Below are 24220 nucleotides of genomic sequence, written 5' to 3'. Positions count from 1 at the left end.
GAAAATCCAAATGTCTTGCAGCCTTGACAAAGGCTAGACCTTGTGGGACCAACTGAGGCACATATTCATTTTGACTGAACATTTTTCTGAATAAAACAAATAAAAGTGACTCCCCAACCTGTGATTTTATGCTGTTGTAATGTGATTCATGTACTGTGTGAAAACGTCATAACAGCAGTCATTACCATGAGAACAGAAAGCAAAAGGTGTCCTGACATACTAATCATACCGCTGAAATATTCTTCAGCCTGTTAAAGCGACACATCTCTTCATCCTTCCTCATCGAACGCAGGATCTCTCTGTCGACCTTGCTGACGTGGGAAGCGCTGCTCTCTCCCTCCCTCAGAGTTGTGACTCACCTGCTCTCTGATCTATTCCCAGAGAGGGACTGACGATGGGCCTGGCTGCGCAAGGGGGGTGGGGGGGTGGGGGGGTGGCTCCTGCTGATGTGATCGGCGCAACAAAGAGCAGCATCGCTAGAAAACAGGCGACTGGGTGATTGTGACAGCACACCGCCTGCAGCTGAGCGGCACTGGCTCTTGATATTCTAGGATCTGACTACGAACTAGTGCAAACACCAGAGAAAGACGAGCGTACTCCTACAGAAGTCTAACCTTGTAAAGGATTGGTGAAATAATGAACACTGAAAAAAAAAAAGAAAAAAGAAAAAAGAGGACATAAACCACTGACGTGTACGTCATAATAAAAATATGTTCAACTCAAAATGAAACAGAAAGGATCATCCAACAAAATAGCCTGTTTGGGACATATTTTATATAAATAATAATTAAAAAATATTCATTGGAAAAAAGAAAAAGAAAAAAAAAAACAAAAAAACAAAACCTAAATGGAAATCAAAAATCCCCAACAGGTCAGCGGTGGATCTCAAGGCTTCAGTCTATCAGTCTGTCCACAAACCAAGCACTTTCCCTTTCGTCCAGCTCTGTACAGCATGCAGTTTTTTATGTTGGTGGTAGTAGAGTACTATCATAATTATTCTCATTATAGATTTAAATATAGAATTATTCATAACTTTTGTTATCTTTTTTTTTTCCTCTTTAATTTTTTACACATCACAATGTGTTTTAAAAACTGCCATTAGGGTTCTGTAAAAACAAAGGTAGTCAAAGAAACAGAAGGTGGGGAAGAGTGGGGTGGATGAGTGGGGTACAGGGGTGATGGTGTTTGTAACGTCCGGTGCAACATTTGGCCCTCCTAAGAGGACGACAGGATGGAGAAGGGAGATGACAGAACTGGATGACAAGAGTTTAAAGGAGCCAAAATATGGGAGGAAAAAAAAACACCATCTTCACAGCCAGTGCCTCAGTCTCAGAGCAAAAAGAACATTTCATGCTGTCCTCCTCCTCCCCGTCACTCATACCGCATCTTCAAAAGACTCTGCAGGCCAGTGGTCCAAGGAGGTATGGGGGCATTAACGTCAGCAGGTTTCTCTCACAACTGTGAGGAGTCCAGACACAGAAGGACGGGGACAGATCAACCTGAGAAGGACAAAAGACAGAGTATAACAGACGTCTGGTGGAGTTTCATTTTCAGTTTATTTGGGATGCACTGATTTGTCTGTTGATATTTGCCTAGTTGACTTGCATCAGCCTAACATCAAATAAGCTGACATTCACCGATGTTTTTCTGTTGTGTCACATCAATTCTGCACAGGCTAAAAAGCACGGCTCCAGGCGGTTTTCGAGGGACAACAGAAAACACGTTTGGAACGAACAGAGATTTTTCCTGGGACACGAAAGGACACAGTGAACTCACTATCAACACCTCAGAGAATGCACCACATTATTTCTTTTTAATTTAATTTAATTTTTTTTAAATTTTATATACTTTATTAATCCCCGAAGGGAAATTCAATTTTTTCACTCTGTTGTGTCAATTACACACAGGTCCGAACAAACGCATGCACAAACAGGACCTATACATGCACGAAGTGGAGAGATCTCAGAGGGATGTCAGACTGGGGCTGCCCATGACAAGCGTTCGGTTCGGTGCCTCAAGGCCGAACCCAGGAGTGAACTAGCAACTCTCCAGCTACCAGTCAACACTCCATATTTTGGTCTGGACGGGGACTTGAACAGGCGACCCTCCGGTTCCCAACCCAAGTCCCTATGGACTGAGCTACTGCCGCCCCTGGTAAAGCTACATTGTGAACAACAAAGTGGTGTTGAAATTGGCAGGAGAGCTAGTTAACCTTAGCTGCTAGCAGCCGGTGGTGGGAACTAATAGCTAACGGAGGTTGCAATGAGTTACATTAAAAGATGTGTACAAGCTCTATTCAGTTAAAATGAGATTTGGATGAAGGTAAATTAACATTATCATGAGGTGTAATCACATAAAATTTAGTTTTTGGAGAGAAACCCAATAAAAACAGCTGTTTAAAAGGAAATTTTTTTCCCACATCAATATAAAAAAGATATTAAAGAGGGAACTATCATAAATTATATATGATAAAAAGGCTTTTGAAGCAGTGATTGAAAAAATGTATCTCATGTGACAGGAGGTTGTTTCGTAAATTTTGTATTACTGAATTTGTGCTCATTCAAAGTCACATCTATTATTGTGTATCTACCGATTCCGAGTCCCACTCAAATACTTTTGTTTTCCTAGATAATACAGCTGCACTGTGCACACTTCAGCTACAGTTAAGTTATTGAAATCAATCCAGTGTATATGTTTGACAACTGAATAGCTCTGCAACGCATTAAGAGAAGAAAAAAGCCTGCATCCACCTTGTTAATGTTTTATTTATTACACAATAAAAAAGTATAAAATAATAAAACATTTCTTTTATCTTTTTGGTCTTGTCGCTGTCTCTAGTGAATTTCTCTCTCATTTTAATAAAGTATTCTAGTGTGTTTTGCTTCAGTGCAGCCTCTGCCTGAGTTACCTTGAGGCACTGTGTTCCACTGTACTCTGTTGTCCAAGTGCTGATTTTCGTCATCTGTACATCTTTTGCGTGGATTCTATTAATAAACTAATCTCAAACCAGTAAAGGTCAAGACACTCTCTTATACTCAGCTGAAATGAAACAAGTGCACATGGTGCCTGGTTCACACTACATGACATTTTTGTCTGTTCTGACAGTCACTATGTCATATTACGCCATTGTGGAGTCATAAAATCGTGCCGTGACTTGACAAACAGACATGACACACTACATGATGGTCCACACCAATCATCCCCGGTTGTCTTTCACGACGTGTGTGATGTCATCGGGTTATTCTTGTCCTATTTTTATTATTACTACAATTATTTCAGTCATTGTGTCTGTTCATGTGTCAGCTGAAATGTTCTTGTAGTTATGTAGAAAGTGTTACCAGATGGCAGGAGCTATATTTTAAGTACCGTACGCAAACATGCAAGTCACCGAATCCTCCACAACAAGTTCCTGCAAATGTTTCACAATAAAGCCTTTTTAAAAAATGAAGGGATTCTCTCAGTCGAGGTTATAAGGGGCTTTTAAATTCTATACAGATACAGGAAGTGTTGAGTTTGAAATGTCAGCGCGATGCATTAACTTTATCAAGGCACGGGAGCAGATAAAAAGTAAAAGTATAAATATACAGAGGGAATCATAAATAACGGCCTGATTATAATTTAGTCTGTTTCAAATGAAGCTGGTAGCCTCTGCAGTTGTGGTGAGTAAAGGCCACTATTTTTAATGTTATTACTTTATATCCTCCATTATGATTAAATTACATTCTTTGCTAGCTTGATGCTAATGACAATACTCACTGGGTTAACAAAGTGCCTCTGTTGTTCCACGCCATCGTTTTTCCCCTTTTACTCTGTTGTGGTAACGTCCCTAGAGCAAATATCTAAACGGCTGGGCTGCTGTTGGCTTACAGTTGTCCACAGCAGCAGATTGCTCTATATTTCTATTGGTCAAAGTGACAGCTGTGACGGGAGCAGTCGTGAAAGACAAAAAGAAAATCTAACATGCTAGACTTTGTGTTGGAACATCGTGAGGCGTCCCAGATGTGGCATCGGTTGTCGTCTACTATGACACACTACACAAGATAAAACGGATTATCGCGTACAACACTCGTTGTCATTCACAATCCGAGCCGACACCGTACGGCGCTGCGTCGGGCTATAATCGGGCTGATATTGTGTAGTAAAAGGACAAACCTGTGTGACAGCGCACGTAAAAGAAATGATGGGATTGGGGTCTATATAGCTAAACATAGCTGATCCCAATTAGTTAAAAAATGCCTTGATCATCCCCAACAGTTATTTTTTCATAATGAAGATTTCTTTGTTTCACTGGCACAAAAGGGGAAATAAAAAATAAACGACAACAAAAAACACTGGTAATGGCCAAATTCTTGTTTTAACTATCAGTATCAGCCCAGAATTTCCTAGTCGGTGCATCCTTAACGTTTTATCTCATCACATATCATGACCAAAAGCGAGTTTCCTTGAGTTGAAAGTATCACAGTATTACAACAAGAAACTACTAATTGGTGCTGTTAAAACGGAAAGAATCATCCACGGGGTGAGAAAGAGAGAGACAAACATCCCACAGCCCACTTTATCTCATCCAGGGTGAGTCATCACCTGAACAAATTAATACACAGCATCTCCTCTGCACTGCACTCATGACAAACAGCCTCATGCCGTGACTGGTTTGTATGTGCGAGAGATTGAAAGAGCAAACTGTGGGTGGTAACTGGAAAGAGAGGAGGACAACCTGTTAAATTGGTGTGTATGCTTGCAGCATAAATCTGCCCCACTTCTCCGCCTGAACAAGGGCTGCTCGACGAACCCCTGGAAGGCTACAGCCGAAATAAAATCCTAACAGAGAGTTGGAAAGTGATGCTCAAAAACCGGACCAGTCCAGATCTAGTTTATGTGACTGTATAGGAAACCGCCCATGTGTTTGCCTGGGGAGTGGTGGTGAGTCAGAGCACTGCTTTCTGAATATCAACACAGACTCTCTCTCCTCCCTGATTTCCTCCTTCCTGATACTCATCTCTACGTCTGTTCTAACACGCCGTTATCTTTTCATCTGTTCTCCTTGGTTGTTTATCTTTTCCCTCTGTCTACTGTATGGAAGGTGTCCTCTAAGCACTTCTGCAGCACAATTCAGTCAGAGCTTTTGTGAGCAGTCTACACACTCACCAGGTGGGTGGTTGCCGAGGGAGGAGGGGAGGGGGTCATTGCTGTTTGCAGGTGGAGAGCTTGCGGATCTTGCTGGCTGTGGAGACTCCTTTACGTGAGGGGTTGGATGAAGAGGAGGATCTGCGTTCAGCTTTGGCCTTGCTGTTCAGAGACCCCCCCTCTGTCCCGTTCACACAAACTGGCTTGGCTAGAGCTGGACTGTGGTCCGCGTGCCCCTGATCCCGATCCTCTTCGGCCACTTGTCCTAAAGACACGAATATTAGGTTTAAAAAATAAATAAATAGATAAATAAAAAAATTCATCACAGTTTCACACAAGTGCTGACTTGATTGCTGCATCACTGAACAAGCATGAGGTAATAGCACGAGTCTGAGTGACTGCATGGATGGAAATTACAACGGACCTGCTGCTGTAAAAACTGTAAACATGTTTTTTTGAAAGGGGACCTTTAAAAAGCTCATTTGTCAGCAGCACCAGTGAAATGTCAGGTCAGATAACCATGAGAAACAAGAGAAATAGTAACCTACAACCACAGGAAACCAGCTGAGTGAAAAATAGGCCTTAACCTTAATGTGTGTGTGTGTGTGTGTGTGTGTGTGTGTGTGTGTGTGTGAAGCAGGGGCGTGACAAACTTTAAATTACTTCCCACACAGAAACTGCAACATCAAGGCGAATATTAAAATCAGTGAGATGTAGTTACTGCTTAAGAGAAACATCAGGTCATACTGCTGTTTAATTTACCAAACACTCATTTCATTTAATTCACATGAAGCATCCTATCAAACGGTGTGTGTGGGAGTGAACCCTGGAAAACCATTCATACGCCCACACCAAAACCATTTCAACAGGACTATTTTTAGATCACTTCATTCACATTCTGCAGCTCCGTTTGGTTTTTATGTGGGGCACCACTTCTAGATACCCGACACCGACGACTGCATGTATTATTACCGGCTGTTGCCTAGCAACAGATAAAGGATCTGAATTCTGGGGGGAAAAATGAAAGTTGGGGTTGGGGAACAAATTAAATCAAATATAAAGATGCTATCATTATCTATTCATCCCAAAGTCAGTAAACACTCTGGTAAAGTTTGTACACATGGTTCACTGCAAGAAAAATCTCAGCAAAAAAAATAAATTAAAAAAGAATTTGACTGAAGTGTAGCCTGTTTCAGACCTCTGAGTCTTTGCCTACATCTAGCCTTGTTTAGTAGGGCTGTGCCGAATGTACTTTTTTAAGATAGGAAGCTTCATTTGAGGTTGTGAATTATGCTTTGAATATCTGTTGTCACATTTTTTGATGTTATCACCCTAAATAAATAAATACAAAGTGGTCAATTTGATTAAATCAACTTTCTTTAGTAAAGGATTGTAATTTATAGTGCTATTAGACCCGTCTGTTAATACATGTGCATGTCTACCTTTGTGTTTTTTTGACTGCAGTGAAAATGTTTGTAAAAGGCTAAACAAATATAAATTAAGAAAGAATATTTTGTTAGAGAAAAACACAGCATGAATTCTGGAAATGATTATGATCTATTTTTGATAAATGTTGAACCTTGGACTTAAAACGCTCTGCAGTTATTGGAAATGTTTAGATCACACAAATCGGAAACGATCCTACTCAGCTGCCGCTGGTAACTGACAATGGTAAGGCTACCATACAAGGTGCCACCTGCTGAGCAGTTAAATATTCACACTCACTCACACACTGATGGCACAGTCATCGAGAGTAATTTGGGGTTCATTATCTTGCCCAAGGATACACTGACATGCAGACTGGAGGAGCCAGGGATCAAACTGCCAATCTTCCGATAAGTGGAAACAGCACAGCATTCGAATGTTGTGTTAAACCCAAACTTTGTCTTTTAAGGCACATGTTCAATATATTGCAAAAAAAGCTGAAGCTTTCTGGTGAAAAGCATTCAGCATAGTTTTTATGGCTTTTAGTCACAGGCCACAGTTTAATGTGGGTTAGTTAGAAGTTGATGTAAGTCTAAAATTTCAACCCCATTTTTGACACAAGGAAGAAGTTTGGTGAGGGCACATTAAACTTTACAGCAATGCAGAGCTGCAGTGAATAGTCAGTCGATTATACAATTAACAGAACATTAATTTGTAACTATTCTGTTAATACTTTAATTGTTGATGTCATTTTTCAGGCAAAATGCCAAAAAGGTGATGCTCAAACATGAGGATTTGCTGCTTTCCTTGGTCTTCAATCATAGTTTGTGTAATATTTTGGGTTGCAAATGTTGGTTGGACAACACAAGACGTGCTGAAGTCACTTTAGGCTGTAGGATGTTGTAACAGGCTCGTTTCACTGTTTTATAATATTTTGTGGACCAAACGATTAATTGTTTAATCAAGAAAATAATCAGTAACAAACATAATTGTTAGTTGCTTCCCTACTATGTTGTTTTCTGTAACAGACGCCTAAGAAGGACAATTCAGCGCTGTCATACAAGAGGAAGAAGTAGCTAACAATGACACATCAGACAGCTCTTCATCTTCCCAAAGTCAAACACAGAGAATAGAGGACTTAAACAAAACAACAAACAAGAATTTTACTAAACAGACTGCTCGAAACTGCTGGAATATATCTAAACACGGCAAATATTTAAATGCATCTTGAGCTCATCTGTAAGAATTGTCGGAGTTCACGCTTACCTGGCACTGTAAAGTCCTGAGTGTATATGATCTCATCCTCTCCATCGTAGAGCTCGTCATCATCCTCCTCTGTGTAGCCGTGCAGATCCTCCAGGTAGGGCACCACTGTCATACTCCGCCAAGGATCCCTGCTCTCTGCACTGGCAGGGATGGGCACAGGGGGCTCAGACGGAGGGTGTTTCTTACGCACCCAGCTGAAGAAAAAGACAGGGAGAAAATAAACACAATGAATCAGACTTTAACATGTGACTTACAGTAGGTCAGGAACGTTTTTAAATACATACATGGATGATGAATGCCATGCACTAGATCACTCACTTGTGTTGCCTTATGTTCTGTATGGAAAACCTCTTCGCAGGGTCGTACTCAAGCATTCCTGAAAAACAAACATTGCAAAGGTCAATTGGATCACAACAATCCTGAACAATTTCTCCACTCACATCATCTATCTGTCAAGAGTTTAACATAAGCTCGTGGGAGGCCGCAGCGGCGAGGAGTGAGCTAACGGCAGACAGATGATAAACTCGTCCAAGGAACATTAATTAATGCACATAATAATCTCATTCATCACTGTGTGTGTAGGCATCCTGCAAAGCTTCAGGAGTCAATGAGGTACAGTACGGAAACATCAATATGAGTAGCATTAACAGCTGTACCAATGTAATGAAGATTTTGTCCCTTAATTATCATAATGTGGGCTGAATCTGTGGGAAAAGCAGAATGCCAGTGTGATAAGGCAGCAGTGATGCAGTGCCTATCCAGACCTAATAATGTAATTGTCTCCCAGCAGGCAGAGAGGGGCAGCGTGCAGAGTGCTGATAGTAGTGCTGCGCCTGCTGAAGGACACCTTTTGTGGCACTGGGCTTATTTTAGACCATGTAATTATGGACTGACTATCTCTCAGGTGCTGCGTCATCACACACAGACGTCACACGCTCACACAAAATGGGGGATGGAGGCTCGATGAGTTATAACAGCACCAGAATGTGGCAATTTTTTCCCCCCTATTCACGGTTAAGACATTGTTCAAAATCTCTCCATGTGGCACCAGGTAAAGATACGATGGATAACAAGCAAGACAAGGCATTCAACTTCATTCTTTCATTGATGGCGCAAACATAATCTTCCCAACATTCTTTTTGGATTTAACATTCATTCAGCCGATTATACATTTCACCATAAAAGACTCCTGACTCTTTTATGGGGTTTTTAGAGGGGGCAGAAGCATTGCAGCATTCCAGTCGGGAAAAGCAACGCCTGACTATGAAGTGTTTAGTATTCTGCTGCTGGCTCCAGATCAATGGAAACTACGTCAACAGCTGGAGGGATTTCTACAGTTTGGAGGAAGCCTCGCATGCTGAGAAGTCACAGTGACTTCCAGTGTCACAGCACCACCTACTGGACGCATACAGAAAAGATCACAGTGCGACTGGCGAGGACTTCAATGTGATTTCTCACTGCTCTCACTGCATACAGCACCGGACCAACTCCATCGCAGATTTTTTTTTATACCTTCAATCCACTCTTTGTTTGTGTATTTTGTAATCATCATAAACACACCAGGTGAAAATCTTTCCTCAGCCACTGTGAAAATGAATGCATCACACTTCCTGATGATGCATGACACAGTCATCTACTGTTATGACAAAAATACATCACTCAATAGACAAAACCCACGCTGAACTATGAGTCATCCACTACTACGGCATAGGTATGTAACCAAGGCAACACCTTGATGGGAAAGTATGATGTGGCTCTGTGGAAACATTTACAGTGCCTGAAATGTATTTTACAAAATGGCGGGGAATCCCCCGCCCTTAAACGCTTCACATAAAGATTTATACACTCTGGGGGGAGACTTATTCCTATGTCCTATCTTTAGCTCAGACTGCATTTTGTTGCTGTCCTTGGGATAATCTGAACTATAATACATTGCTGTAATCTGATGTCTCTTTCTCCTGCTCTCTAGTGATCGTCTCTTTGAGCTGCATTAGTGTCCTCAGCAGGGGGGGATTTTTACCGATTTACTCAATTTACTCAACTACTGTACTTAAGTGGAACTCTGAGGTACTTGTCTTCTCCTTGAGTATTTCAATGTTTTACTACTTTATTCTGCTACTCCATTAAATTTTGAAAGCCAGAATTGTTGTTTTTACTTCACAACATTCAGTGTACAAGATTAGTTACGAGATACTTTGCAGATTCACATTTTCAGCACAAATGTAATCATCAGATAAATTGTTATGTATATGTATTATATGGATAAAGATAAAACTTTATTGATCCCTTGGTGAAATTCTAAAGCTAGTTAGTAGTATATATAATGACAAACTAGCCCCACCTTTACTAGCTGCAAAATTTGATTCATCAATAAACATAAGTCAATACATACAACAGCCTGTATAATGTTCTAAAATGGGCCAATATACACAATGAGTACTTTTACTTTTTGCTCTGTGGGTATACTTTGATGCTAATATTTTCTTATTTTACTTAAGTAAGATATCAAAAAGCTAAATACTTCTTCCACCACTTTGGTCCTTAGTCTTTCTTTGGTCACTCTCTCTCGTCTCTTGTCTCTATGCCCTATTCTTTTCCTGCTGTGCGAGAAACGCCATCAGAGTGGTGACTTTAAAGTTAATGTTTTTTTGACATCACCCTTTAAAATGTGCAGCACCATACATTTTACAAATCAAGCAGCATATTTCGCTGTTACGTTTGAGCTACAGATATATTCTTAGCCAGTTAGCCTGAAACGTGTCCTGGACTGCTGCTGCGCCTCAGTAACGTTACTGTTGTGTGTTTGAGGTTGACATCACAAGCGCTAGCACTGCCATTTGCACTTGTCCTTTCGGGTTGCAGTGCTTTTTTTTTTGAGTATAAATCTATGTTTTAGCCCGCAGCCCATGTTTGCATGCCTTCAAGTTGACATTAGTGAGCCCTGTCTGTATATGCTACAGAAAGAGGCTGCAACATCAGAGGGGGCGTGTGGCCTTGTAGAGAGAGGAGGAGCGCACATGCCAGGTGTGTCATTTATCTAGCACTCACCTCGCAGCAGGTCGGACAGGAGGGGTCCACACTCCTCAGGAATAGTGTAGTCTCCTTTTCCAATGTTCTCAAATAGCTTATAGATGTTGTCCCCCTCAAACGGATACAGGCTTGTTGTAATGTTGTATCTGAAAGGATGGAAGGAGGAGTCAACAAATACTATTAAGTGTATCATAGACCGGGATACTGTTAACAGTTGCCACAATGGTTCTCACATATCTAATGTTCAGATAGACCTTTCTGGTGTTATCTTTGTTCTGTAAAATCTAACAGCACCCTTGTGGCAATTATGAACCACAGCTCTGGCTATTTCTAACAGTATAACATGACTACATACACCATTACTTGTCAGTCCTCTCTGAAACCTCTCAGAATCACTAGTAGGAAAGGCTCTTTTTGAGGACTTTAGTGGTGGACAACAGAATGTAAATGTATGCACAGGCACACCAATGTATGACAAGTACACAGAGAGAGGACTGAGAAGAATGACTGAGAGGTGTCTTACTTCAGAGCTCCCTAAGCAGGACCCTTCTTCTATGACAATTATAAAGTACCATGAGCAACCAATATCTGATTATAGCAGATATTAAAACAGCTTAAGAGATCTTGTGTCTATTACTGGGCCTTTAAAATGCGGTGAAATTTAAGACATTCTATGTAAACTTTAGCAAACTGAGGCCCTGACGACTCACAGTGTTACTCCAGCAGACCAAATGTCCACTTTAAACCCTGAAAAGGTGTCCAGTCCATTGGCAATCTCTGGAGGCTGGAAGGCCGGAGAGCCTTGACTGGTGCGACATGTGTCATCCTCTGCAAATGGGTGAAGGGCCTAAAAAATATAGGGATGATAAGATTAGTTAGAATTTGAGTTAGTTTTTCTTTCTATTTCTAGCCACAAATAGGAATCATGAAATAATTTGTTGCTACTTGCTTTAATAGCTGGGATAGGCAGCGTTAAGTTGACGTCACTGGGCAAAAATCCCATAATAAGCTTTGAGCATATAATAATTTAAATGATTGGAGAAAAAACAAGACTCCTGCACCTCCTCTTGGCTCTGTTTTCAGGCTTTAGAGAATCTAGCCTATGATGAGATGATGAGAGACTAACTCACGGGTTATTTTTAGACAGATGTACATACAGGTTCTTTTGGTGAAAGCCTGATTAACTTACTCTGCAGAATTAGAAAAACCTGCAGAGTAAGTTGCTATTCCAGCACTGGCAAAAAATGCCTACACTGCAAAGCAACCCAAACAAGGAAGCCTGATTTATCAAACAACACGTGTCAGTCTTGACAAAGCATTTCAGAGGTGGAGAGAAAATGTTGCAAATAGGGCATCTTTCTGCAAACCTGAGCCCAAGGCTTACAGCTGTTGCTTCAAGTTCATGTTTATGTAGCTAACGTTACCAAGAGCCTCGAATCAGAGTGTGTCCTCTGCCTCAGTGCCCGCCACTTCACACCACCTCGCCAGGAGGAGAGTGGGCAGCAGTTCCAGAGACAGACCCACACCTAGCGACTACAGCAACTTGAATCCAGCCAGTACAAATCCCAGCTCCAGGGGAATGACAACAGAATACCCAACATCTGTTGCTGCTGTAACACAGGTTAGACTTGGTGCTGCCACTGGCCAGCAGCCTGATGTGGCACCCTGTGCTGGGGGTTTGCGCTGGCTGAATTCGTGCCGCTGCAGCCACTAATCAAAGCTCGAGAACTGCTGCCCGCTCTCCTCCTAGCAGTCCATGGCAGCAGGGAGCAAGAGTAGGAACCGTGGGTGGGGAGCTAATTCTTGTCTGATTTTGTGGTCTACTAAACAGAGAGAAAGAGAGTGGGGCCGAGTGAAGACAGAGAGACAGAGCTGCAGGAGGAGGGCATTTTTTCAAATTCTTTTTTTTTTTTTTTTTTTGCTTTTCCACATCTGCCTATTCTAGCTTTAAGCAACGCTATCTTAACTAGAATCACAGCTTATGATAAAACTTGATAATAAAAACATAGAATAGACTGACACATGGAGACAAAATCTGTTTTACACTCATCCACTTAAAAGAAATTCTCTAAAATACAAAATCTACAGTAACATGGGCAAATTCACCCACTTGAGTGGACATTTATCTAAAATACAATACAGATAAAGAAACCAGTTCTACACAATTATTTTAAGCGTACTAAAGCTTAAAAGCTTCCTGATGGACAGTTCTTTTCCACTGACAGTGTTTTGTGTATATCTGTGATGGCTGCGTCCACAAAAATATAACTTTTATGTTGAAAGTTTGCCAAAATCTAGTAGTTATATAAAATCCCACCCCCATACATGGTCAACAACACTATGCTGTAGAATGAGCTCACCTCTGCTACTCCCAGGTCAGAGATTTTTAGTGCCCCGTCTGTGGTCAGCAGCAGATTCCCTGGTTTAATGTCTTTGTGAACTATTCCCTGGCTGTGCAAATATTCAAGGCCATCTAAGAGTTGGCAAAAGTACCTGTAAAAAAGAAGAGAGGGGTTGATGGATACAATTAAAAGAGGAGCAAAAGTATTGCATATAATGTAAACAGAAAAAAAATTAACACATCAAACAATTTGTCACTGTGGTTTCATGAACCTTCATCACTTAGATCACTTAGTAATTTGGCATCAGCGGCTTCCCAGCAGCAACCACACATTCACAACAATCTATGGTCAGTTATTTTAACAGCAGAGGCCCTGCAGTCTTGGAGCTAAACTTAGGCCTAGAGCGATGGCTGCAGAGAGGCTTAGTCTAAATATAGCAGGGAGGCTGAGAGAAAGAGGGAGCAGAGAGGGGAGAGAAAAACAGACACTCACCCGTGAGCTTGAAATACTGGAAACCTTTTTTCTGGGACGCTGTCCAGCATTTCTTGCATCCCACAAACGCAATACTCCATCACCATATACGTAAGTCAGGAGTCAAGGGGATTTGCCAAATCAAACAAATAGATCCTTTAATAAAGTGAGCCCATTATAAAGCTCATAACTAACAAGTAGAAACATTTAAACACAGAAATAACCTTCACCAACAGCAACATAAACATTCAACATCTAAAAAATCTCATATGCAAGGATATATTTTCTGCTTCTCTTCATTGTAGAGCACATCCACCAACTGAATCACATTCTTGTGTTGCAGTCTTCTTAGCAGCTGAATCTCCCTGTAAATGGACACAGGGACAAAAATCGTGCAAAAGATTAATTAAGCAAATGTACAGGGAGTGTTACATCATCTAATACTGGCTCTTGGCTGCAGTGATCGCAGAGTAAAGGTCAGGTGCCACACATCAGCACAGCCGCACTAATACGGCACTGTATAGCACGAGCACAAGTACATTATCTGTTTAATTACTGGCATTTCTAATAAGCCACTGAGCTGGGGAGAAAACTCAAATAATTTTTGGGACAGTAGTTGCTGTTTTGGGTTTCTCTTTATATGAAAGTCACATGAATTTTGTGATTCACTAACAATCCAACTTTGTATATCCATTAAAAAGTAAAGAATATAAAGTAAAAAACAAACGTGACTCTTACAGAAGGTGGTTCGTACAAAACAGAATTGCAGGAATGATACTGTAAGGCTTGATATAGTCTGAGTGCAGCTGCAGTCAATTACACTGGTCTCATAAAGAAAGATAACCTGACAGTTCACTTCGCTACCCAGGGAGAAGTGGTTTAAATCACCAGCATGGCAAACCACCCAGGAGACTCGACATTCATCAGAGAGCTGCGAGTGAGGACGCTAATGAATTTCGATCTGGAGGAGAGGAGCATGACGTACAAACCACAGGCTTCCCTGGACTTCCTACTGACATGCAAACACAGAGGAAATACTGAGGTTTTGCCAAACAATTAGGGACAGGAACTGTATGATTAAATTTAGATTCAATTTGTCTCACCGCTACATAGTTGATAGTGCTGCACTATATTGTCAGTAGCGTCTAAATAAGCATTTAATAAATACTATATGCAGTCCTGTGTACGTGTTTCAGTCAAACAATGACTTCCAACGGGACCAGTCAGCTTGACTGCCAGTTATGTTTCATATTGAACTGGATGATAAACAACAGTAAATCCCTCTCCTGTATTAAAGCACAGCCCTCTGAGGACCCTGAAAATTGTGCCTCTGAAAGCTTACGTACTGTTTGAGTTATGTCAAGTTCCCTCTTCCTTGGGAGATCATAAAATTTTGAGCTGGTTAAATCCATTTCCCCCCTTCCATAGCATCATACAGTACCAACACAGCTATGTCTGACATCATAATGGACCTAGGTGCACTCATGCACAATCTGTCGGCAGCGGGACAAGATTTTGGTATCTGAATTGTTCTAATATCCGCTTGTAGTCAGAGTAGTATTCACCAATTCTGTTAGAGTGGGCTTTGGTTGCATGCAAGAAAACAGGCCATGTGGAGAGCAAAAAGGGCCGAATGCATTGGCGGAAACACAACCTCAGAACCCATCAGCTTTCGTCGAACATCGTTTTAGCTTTTTATTAGCTTTTCAAACTATGTATCAGCTTTCATGCAGATATCTGTTTACAGAGAGTCATAACTGTGTGTATGCAGCATCTCAAGTTGCTAACTGGACTGTAAAGAATGACAAGGGCACGGAAGAGGAAGTCTTGGCTCAGATATGTTATCCAGACATCCGCTGGCAACTATGAAACTCCTGAAATATTTGTCTTTGCCCCAAGAGGCCGAATCATCATCAGACTGATAGCATGTGGGTTCTGAGATTGAATTCTGTCTTGGCCATTTCATCATAATCGCATTTAAACCATGACGTAACCAACGTCTAAGACATGACACAAGACATGCTGAGGAATTGTCCTGCGTTTTGCATCATCTGATTGGCTCTTCTGATCGACTTTTACAGAGACCATCGATCTTTACTCTTATTCAAATAGATTTCCCCACCTCTCCTGAAAATACACGTGATTTAATGACAAGTCAAAGCTGCAAAGGGAGTGTGCCTGAGCCAAACAGGAAAAAAAAACCAATCCTCATGGCCCCTACAGTGCTGAGGCATCATCTGTCTTCTTTTTTACTTTGACAAAATCTCACAACAAACACTTTGGAGCACTTCTGTCCCATATCAGCCAGCGGTTTATGAGCTGTGTCAGTCCTTCGCCTTATACACCATGTTACTACTGACGAATGGATATTCTGGGCCTCGTCAGCCTCCCTCTTGCACACAGACACACACAAGCAGTTACTGCTGCATCACTGCACTGGTAAAAAAAAAAAAGACACAGCTGACTCGTGCACATTAAAATAGAGCTATGATTAAAATACGGTGAGGCATAATGGATACTATCACTTTAAGCCATACATAATCTCTGCTATTTGGCTGAATAGCAAGAGCAGATAACATATCTGAAATATAGCAAACCAAGCTGCATCTGCATCACGGCTTGTTTCCATTAAACAAATCATAAAACAGAGGCGGCGCTGCCACTAAGGCACAGTGACTGCTGCAGTCCATCTGCAGTCTCTGAGTTCAAATCTGAGCTGATGGACCTTGAGCGTTCAAGGCCTGCAGCAGTTTTTCTTATTAATTACCACAATTTGTCCCACTACAAAATATTTTAACATAAAAGACAGCAAACATTGTGTTTTGCACTGTTGCTTCAGCAAAGCATATCTCACTCCTAGTCAGTCAGCCCCGCACTTTGTAGGCGTTTTTCAAATAAACACAAGTTTGTGCTCTAGAAAAGGATCAGTACTCAGTGAATAACCTCCGAAGCCCTATGATAAGCTATTATGGCAAGGCTTAACTATACAGACCAGTGAGCAGTGATAACTAACATGTCTTTGGGGTCATCAGGTGGGAACCTCCTTTCACTGGTGTTTCGTCTAGTTGGTCCCACGACACCTGCAGGAGGCTAGACAGTGATCTCTGGCGTCCCAGAGACACTCTCCTAATGCCAGGTCTCACTGCTCCCCGCACCAACCCAATAACCTCCTTTACCTTACTTACGCGTGGCTTTCTCAGCCCAAACAGCACTGCCACCTTCAACCAAACCCAGGCTCCGTACATGCAAGCTCCAGGTAGAAGTAGTGCTGATACTACCTTTCCTAGCACATTCACCATACTCTATTTCACACACTACATAGCATAACTACAATATAAGCTAAAGTTAGGCATGACTGATTTGCTGTGTTATCACCATTCATGTCTATACAACCAATGTGTTCATGCAGGGTCCAACAATAAGGATTGCCTGAAGGCCCTGCCCGGGGCCAGTAAAAAGTTACGTCGGGCCTTTAAATGCAATCAGCCAAATGCTCGAATGGGCCAATGCTCAAAGTAAAAAATGCTCTGCTTCGCTCTGCTCTGTCTGTATCTGTATTCAACTTTAGCAGCGGCTGATCTGACCACAAAGATGCAAGTGACGGCTAGTTTGACTGCAGCTGCTGCTGAAATTGGAGTGCTCCCTTTATTCTGACCTTTATGGTAAATGCATTGAACCAGCCAAGGATACATGTGACTGCGGCCGCTTTTCGAAATACACACAGCATAAACAAATACCTATAGCCCATATGGAAATAGAAATAATTGTATAATAATCACAGGAGTCCCATATAAGATCAGAAATCCCAATAAATTGTGGGGGAAATTACATTATTCTTTGATTTTGGTTTGCTGGAATTTTTTTCTACTACATTTTATTAAACTCAGATTATATACAGACTAAAAATCAAGTGTTTTTACAGTATCAATTTGTCCCACATTTGAGCACCTTGAAATAGCTGCATTTGTAAATACCTGAGACACTGCAGAAACACACTGCTCCATAATTTCTGAGAATGAGTTATTATATACAAGTTCATGGCATCTCTGACAACACAGAGCGTAAAGTTCTTCATATATCTAGCCTTTTAATTTTGCTGTCAAAGTGCACAAGATTGATTCATTTCGCTTTAAAGTGTAAACATTTTCTTCCGGGCGGTGGACCTCAAACCATCTAGGATTCCGTGATCTCACAAAATCCTGTGGGAAACACTGCTGCAGGCTACAGAGCTGAAAGGATTTCAGCACTCAGCGATATGGCAGCTTCTCTGGCACACAGTGGCAACATAGCCAACTGATCAAAATCTGCATCTACACTGTGCTGCTCCAGAGTCTGTGTCTAGTTTAGGGCGTGTGTGTGTGTGTGTGTGTGTCCCTGTGCGCTCCTGTCATTCCAAACAAGGGCACAGCATTCTTGGGGTGTTGCCGTAGAAACAGGAGTGGCATTGCTCGATCAATGCGGGTATGAGCATGCCCATCCCCATGGCAACCTTGTAAAAGCAGGAAGTGTTTGGCAGACAGGAATGCTAAAAAGAGGCTGAATGGGGAGGCCGGGGTCTACTACGGCATCCACACACAGACGGGGCCTTCACAGGCTCGAGGATCCAGCGTCCTAAGGCTGGCAAACATAAGGCCATCACCAAGCGAGACAGTTGGAGAAAAAAGAACATGCACAGGCAACACAAACAAATTCATTTCACGCATCAAGGAACAGTGCTGTGCACTTATTAACAGAGTGGCACAACCATTTAGTCTACCATAGTAGCTTTGTCTGAAAATATAATACAGCCAGGATTAGAAAAATGCACCTTTGAAAACAAGAAAGGTGAGAACGGGGCTCCAGACTAACCACCTTATCACCCAGGGGAAGATAACAATCAGCATTTATGGTATGAGATATGTTAAGACAACTTCAGGATGATACAACAAAAGGTATTCTGTACCATTATAAAGGCAGAACTGAGAAAAGGTGGGAGTGGGACCAGTTTATACATTTAGCTTTACATCTGAAGTACAACACCTAATATCCATCCTGTTAAAATTCTTGGTCGTAGGGTTGGCCACTCAAATTAATGTTTTTAAGTCATTTCTTTGTCGTTCCGGCTCTCCTCAGTCTCACTTCTCTTATAAACAGCAGTATTGTTTTGGTCCAGGATCTCACTCTGTTACCCTCTACCTCCAAATCTGGCAAACACAAACCAAGTTGTCATGTGAGATTTTTTCAGCCCAGGCAACGGTTGTTGCATGCACAGTATCTATCGTCTCAGACATGGAGCCCTGCAGCACTATTCAGGGCCTTTTGGTGGCCTCCTCACAAGGACTTTTAAATGTCTCACTTTACTGAGTGTTCCTTAAAACTGTTCTTATATGCTTCTCTTGATTGGTACATGAACATAACAACAATACAGAGATGATTGAAATGTTGGCTTCATGATGTAGGTTTTACCTGGATGCTGACACCTGCGATTAGACCTTACCTAGGTAAGTGAATTTAACCTAGAACCACAAGCTAACAGCTACATTCTTTAGTTGTCCATCTCAAGAAAGATGTACACTTCAGTATTTTAGTGCAACATTTGGCAGACAGCGGCATAACATCTTGCATGTATACACTTTAATGTGACCTGAAGTATCTTTTTAGTCTTAAAGCTTTTCTCCCCGCCCCCCAACGTCAGCATGTTAGCAAATGGTGAATTGGGCTGCTGGCGCTATTAAAGCCCTTCTGAGTGCAAGGCAATACTACAGCTGAAGGGATTCAGTGTAGACACTGATGGAGAACTGCAGCTGCTGCCGTCGAGCTGCTGACAGGCTGCTTTCAGTCCCAACTAAATGGAGACTGAGATGGGGAAATATGGCATCTCTTAACTTTAAGTTGTCCGGCTTAGAATAGTTAACACAATATTCAGGGATAGACTTCATTGAAGTTGGCTGGATATCTGATAAATACTTTATAATCCCAACAAAATAATTTTTACTGAGCTGTCACCAAAGGCTTTTCATCATTCTCCTGCTGCTGTCTTGACTGCAGCCTAAAAACACTCCATCTTGCAGTTCTTCTTTCCCTCCCTGTGAACTCATTGTGACAGTTTTCTAAAGCTCCCTCTATTATTAGCACAGGCCCGCAGCGAAAGGCTGGAGTAATATTTAATAAACTACTGTGTGATTAAAACTTCTGATACTCAACAGGAAACGGGATGCAAAAAAAAGTTTCGACATTAAGACATGACAGCCAAATCACAGAGGCATTAGGACAGAGAAGAGAGACAGAAGAGAATTGGTAACAAGTAGAACATTTTAGCTTTAAAAAAATCTATTTGAGATACTTAAATAAGTAAAAGCCTGATTTTAATATGTATAACTATCTGCATAAGAAAAAATTATGCGATATTCTCAACATAATGTCATTTTTTAGGCATAACAAATAATAAAATTATGCATTTCCCTGTGCTGTGTTAAGAAACACTGGCACCGAACATCACTGTATTTTCTAAATAAATTACTGACTTACATACATTGTATTTGTATAGTTTCTTCCATAGATTTAAAAGAACATCTCTGGTTGCACTGACAACATTAATGTGCAGAAAATCAAACTATTCGAGAGAAATCTGGTTACAGCAGCATGTTCTGTCACTACAGACAGTGGTGTGTGTTGACCAAGTTTCTCTTATTCCTTCACCTCGACCACAGCGACTACATTTATGTCTATGCATTTACAAAACTGGGTTATTGCAAAAAAAGTTGACCCATTTAACTGCATATAAACTCACTGTATGGAGCAGGAGTGTAACCTCTATTTCCTCCTTCACTGTGGACATTTTAACTCCGGAACTGCTCTGATTTTTGGCAATCCTGCTCTGTGTCAGATTATGACTGCTGTACATTGAAGAACTGACAAAGCCCTGTTTGTGCGTGCAAAGATTAAGACTTTGTCCATGTTGTCATATTAGTTTCATAATTGGCCATTCAGTAATTGCCATACAAATGATATCATTTGTATGAATAGATACTGACCAAATGGCACCTGCTGTTAAAAGCCTAGCCATTTTCTGATTTAAAGAATCATTTTGTTAATTTAAAACTTTATTATTTAGGCAACGTTTTTGAACACACAAGCAAGTAGTTTTTTGTTGTCCTTTGCTGACTGAAATTCTCACCTTTATGCAGTGATGCAGAAGTGTATTTAGGGTGTGCAGAGTGCAACTTCACATCCCTGTTGGGTGTGGTTACAGGTGAAGCAGAATGTGCTTCTAACCAAATTCAACAGTGAGGCGGGTGCACAAGACACAAAACCTTCAACCAGATGAGGTCAGAGATGCATTACTTAGTTAAAAGAGAAACAAGCTTTTTGTCTAAAGTAAAACAATCAAAAAAATATTGTTTTGGTATTTGCACTGAAAGTAAGGTAGTTGAGATTTCAAGTGAAATATCTGAAATGAAAATTAAGAGCTGTGCACAGGGAGTGATGGCTAATAAAGCGGGACAGGCATGAAAAGCTGTTCTCATTGTGGTACAGTCATAAGAAATCCATTTGACTGTTGTCATTAAATTTTCAGTGGGGTGATTCAAACTAATTAATTCATATTAAGATCAACCATTACAGTCAAGCCAATGCCACTGTATATCAGGATAACTGACAATGCCTAACTGAAAAGACCCTGCACCTTATCATACATAAATCACACTGCACGGTTTCACGGTCAGTGACACTGGTGTTATGACGTAAACTGTCAGAGTGCAGAGGAAAAAAATGGTGATAAAGGGTCAAACAAAGCAGGCTGACAAACCAAAAGAAAAACAACACTCACTTTTTCACATTGGCTTCTCCATTGGGAATCCTCCTCAGCTTCTTCTTCTTCAGTATTTTCACAGCCCTGCGACACAGTGTCTCTGAGTCCAGCATCTCTTTCACTTTGCCATAAGACCCCTCCCCTAGCAGATCCCCCATCAAGTACTTTCCTATCAGCTTTGCCCTCTTCCTCCGTGGCTGGTAGATCACCTCTGTGGAGTCAATGCGGTGAATGAACGTATCCATCTCCATCAGTTCATTTTCATTTAGATAGTCAAGATGATGCAACTCGCCGGTACTCATGACTGATAGTTCAGCAGTGACAACTTAAGCCTCCTGTGCAAAAATGTTTGCAAATAGCTATGATTGCTGCTGGAAAGTAATCCACTGGTAACCTTTCAGCACTGAGCTGAGTGTTTTAATTCCACAAGATGGAATACAGATGAATTACAAAATACTGAACATGGGTGAGGGAATAATCTGGCCTGAGAGCTGAGGGAGGAGGTGGGGGATCAATCCCAATTTGTAAACATTAGGGCTCTTTTCACTGAAGAGGTGCGAACAGAGGTGAAGAACCTGTTGGGTCCAGTGCCAAGTTAGTGCTTTATACTGTGCATTTTGTACTACATCTGTGACAAGTGCAGTTGAATGCAAATTAGGGGGAAAAAATTCTAAAGTGTTATTCTTGTCTGCTTAACTCTTAATCACCTCTATATAAATTTAATACCATTCAGCCTTAGGTAGAGGCAAGGAGTCCCGCTTCAAGGCCATGCAGCACAGCATTTCTGTCAGAGGTCCATGCTTCATGGCATAGGTTTCCTCAAGATAAATGAGAGCGTACAGCTGGACTGGATCCAAGCACAGATCTACAGCCAAACGCATGCAGCAGTATCAGCCCAATCTCTGGTATCAGCCGGCTCCTGGAGGTCGACGGAGCCATCCAATGTGTCCAACCGTCCTCAGGTGTCCTCCATGCCACCACGGTTCCAAGTGCCCGGTGCCTGAAAACAAGGGGCATTCAAACACTATTAAAAAATACACACATGGCTTATAATTGCTTGTGAGCTAAGTTAGCAATCTCTGGTAAAGAATCTGTCCACACATCAACACTTGACCGGTTAACCTTACTGGGTCTCAGTTCTGCTTCACATGAGATACGAAATGAATATAATTTATGCAAGTACATATTTAGTACCAAACTTCATTTTAACAGTCGTGTGTGAGTACGATAGACATTAGGGTTGCTCAGTTGAAATAAACATGTTTTAAAGTGTTAACTATTAGCTAACTGGAAAGCTAATATAGCACGTCTGCTTGAATGAACTAGCTTGACAACATACACTCTGTGCTTCATCAATACACACCTTTAGCGACCATTGCAGGTTTTAACTCAAACGCCTGCTTTAAAACACCGCCAGCTATTTTGGTGTGAATGAGGACAAACGGTGGACAACTGTGGAAGATAACCGAAACGTCGTCACACAACTGTAGCTAACGGTAGTTATGCAGCGCCAGCTAGCAATAGCCAACTTTGCTTCACGTTCAGATTAGCGGTAGCTAACTTCACTTCATTTGCCGGTAAAGCAGCGGCGAAATAGGAGAAGGAAATTGTTGTCTGACCGCATTGCATTACGCTCTCCTAACACCAAAACCGATATCAGCTCTAATATCCATACCTGCCTTTACACCGGAGAAACACCAGGCACATCCAGCTAACGCAAGCTAACCGGAGTTGCGTTGGCTAGCAAGCCGTTCAGATTCCACTGTAAATTGCTAGCTGGCTAGCTAGTTAACAAGCTAACTAGTTAACTCCTGTTACCGGGTCTCACCTATATCCTCATGAATCTTGTTCCCGTTGCAGGTTTAATTCCGTCCTTGAGTGTCCGTCCTGACTGAAACAAATGCTTCACTTGGGTCTATCGGTATATCAGTTAAATTTTCTGACTCTTCGTGTTACTCTTGCTACTCAGGTTGTCGCCATCTTGTTTACCTCCCCCCCCGACTCGCACTGACAGCCCATACGTTAATGCGTCAAATCAAAGTTTTTTCATCAAACACAGGAGGAAAGAGAAGGACGTCAAACAGGGATGAAAATAAATAGTTTAAATAGCAAATTATTGAACCTTTTAAAGTTAATTAAGTAGTATGATCCCATTGATTAATCTAGGAATTTACAATGAACATTCCCATGAGGGGATACACCATTAACTCTTCACAGCTGCAGCAGTTCCTCCGCCAGGTGTTTATTTTTATGAAAATTGATTATAAACAGCATTAAAATGAAGCAAACATACATTTATTTACACCGATTACATGCTTTACTCCCATTTATGACCTCCCAACCCACTTTCAGCTGCACTGTCCAGTGGCTCCAAGCTTAAACTCCAAGTTAATTCATTGATTTACAGAAAAATAATTGGCATTATCATAATTTTTCCAAACAAAAATACCCAACCTTCTCTGTTTTCAACTTCTCAAATGCGTTTCTTTGTCTTATAAGACAGTACATTGACTATATTCTATATTTTGGACAGATTTAGAGGAAACAAGCCCTTTGATTACACCGACTTGGCCTCTAGGAACTTTTTTGCAATTTAAAAATCTTCACCATGCCAAACCAACTAACGCCTTGGTTTACCTTATAATATGGCTCAGGTTGCCTCTGATTGATGCTTTGGGCAACACCAGAGTGGCTCTTGCTTAGCTGGGATTTTGGAGTTATATATATCCCGTGTAAACCGCCCAGGGGAATGGCAAACTGAAGGTCTGATTTC

The 24220-nt window shown here is 41.3% G+C and overlaps 1 protein-coding gene across 1 annotated transcript; it reads right to left on the bottom strand.

The window, feature by feature from the left end:
- Window positions 1-972: 972 nt before the first annotated feature.
- Window positions 973-23484, bottom strand: stk11 (serine/threonine kinase 11). Its single transcript, XM_049598731.1, has 11 exons — window positions 23276-23484; window positions 21466-22447; window positions 13940-14023; window positions 13680-13769; window positions 13206-13338; window positions 11556-11692; window positions 10864-10991; window positions 8134-8191; window positions 7816-8009; window positions 5146-5389; window positions 973-1499 (listed from the first exon to the last, which is right to left on the bottom strand). The coding sequence occupies exons 2-10, from the start codon at window positions 21747-21749 to the stop codon at window positions 5181-5183; spliced, it is 1317 nt and encodes a 438-aa protein (XP_049454688.1). The 5' UTR covers window positions 21750-22447; window positions 23276-23484; the 3' UTR covers window positions 973-1499; window positions 5146-5180.
- Between the last annotated feature and the right edge of the window lie 736 nt (window positions 23485-24220).

This window comes from Epinephelus fuscoguttatus, linkage group LG15 (assembly GCF_011397635.1).
Source record: "Epinephelus fuscoguttatus linkage group LG15, E.fuscoguttatus.final_Chr_v1".
Lineage (NCBI taxonomy): Eukaryota > Metazoa > Chordata > Actinopteri > Perciformes > Serranidae > Epinephelus > Epinephelus fuscoguttatus.
Note: the sequence above shows the minus strand (reverse complement) of the source record. Positions and strands in the feature narration are given on the sequence as shown.

Coding starts and splice junctions, on each gene's coding strand:
- stk11 (XM_049598731.1), bottom strand. CDS start 21,749: ATGAGTACCGGCGAGTTGCATCATCTTGACTATCTAAATGAAAATGAA. Junction 14,024..21,465: donor GGAGAAGCCAATGTGAAAAA/GTGAGTGTTGTT, acceptor GTCCATTTACAG/GGAGATTCAGCTGCTAAGAA. Junction 8,192..10,863: donor CCTGTCCGACCTGCTGCGAG/GTGAGTGCTAGA, acceptor TTTGTTTTTCAG/GAATGCTTGAGTACGACCCT.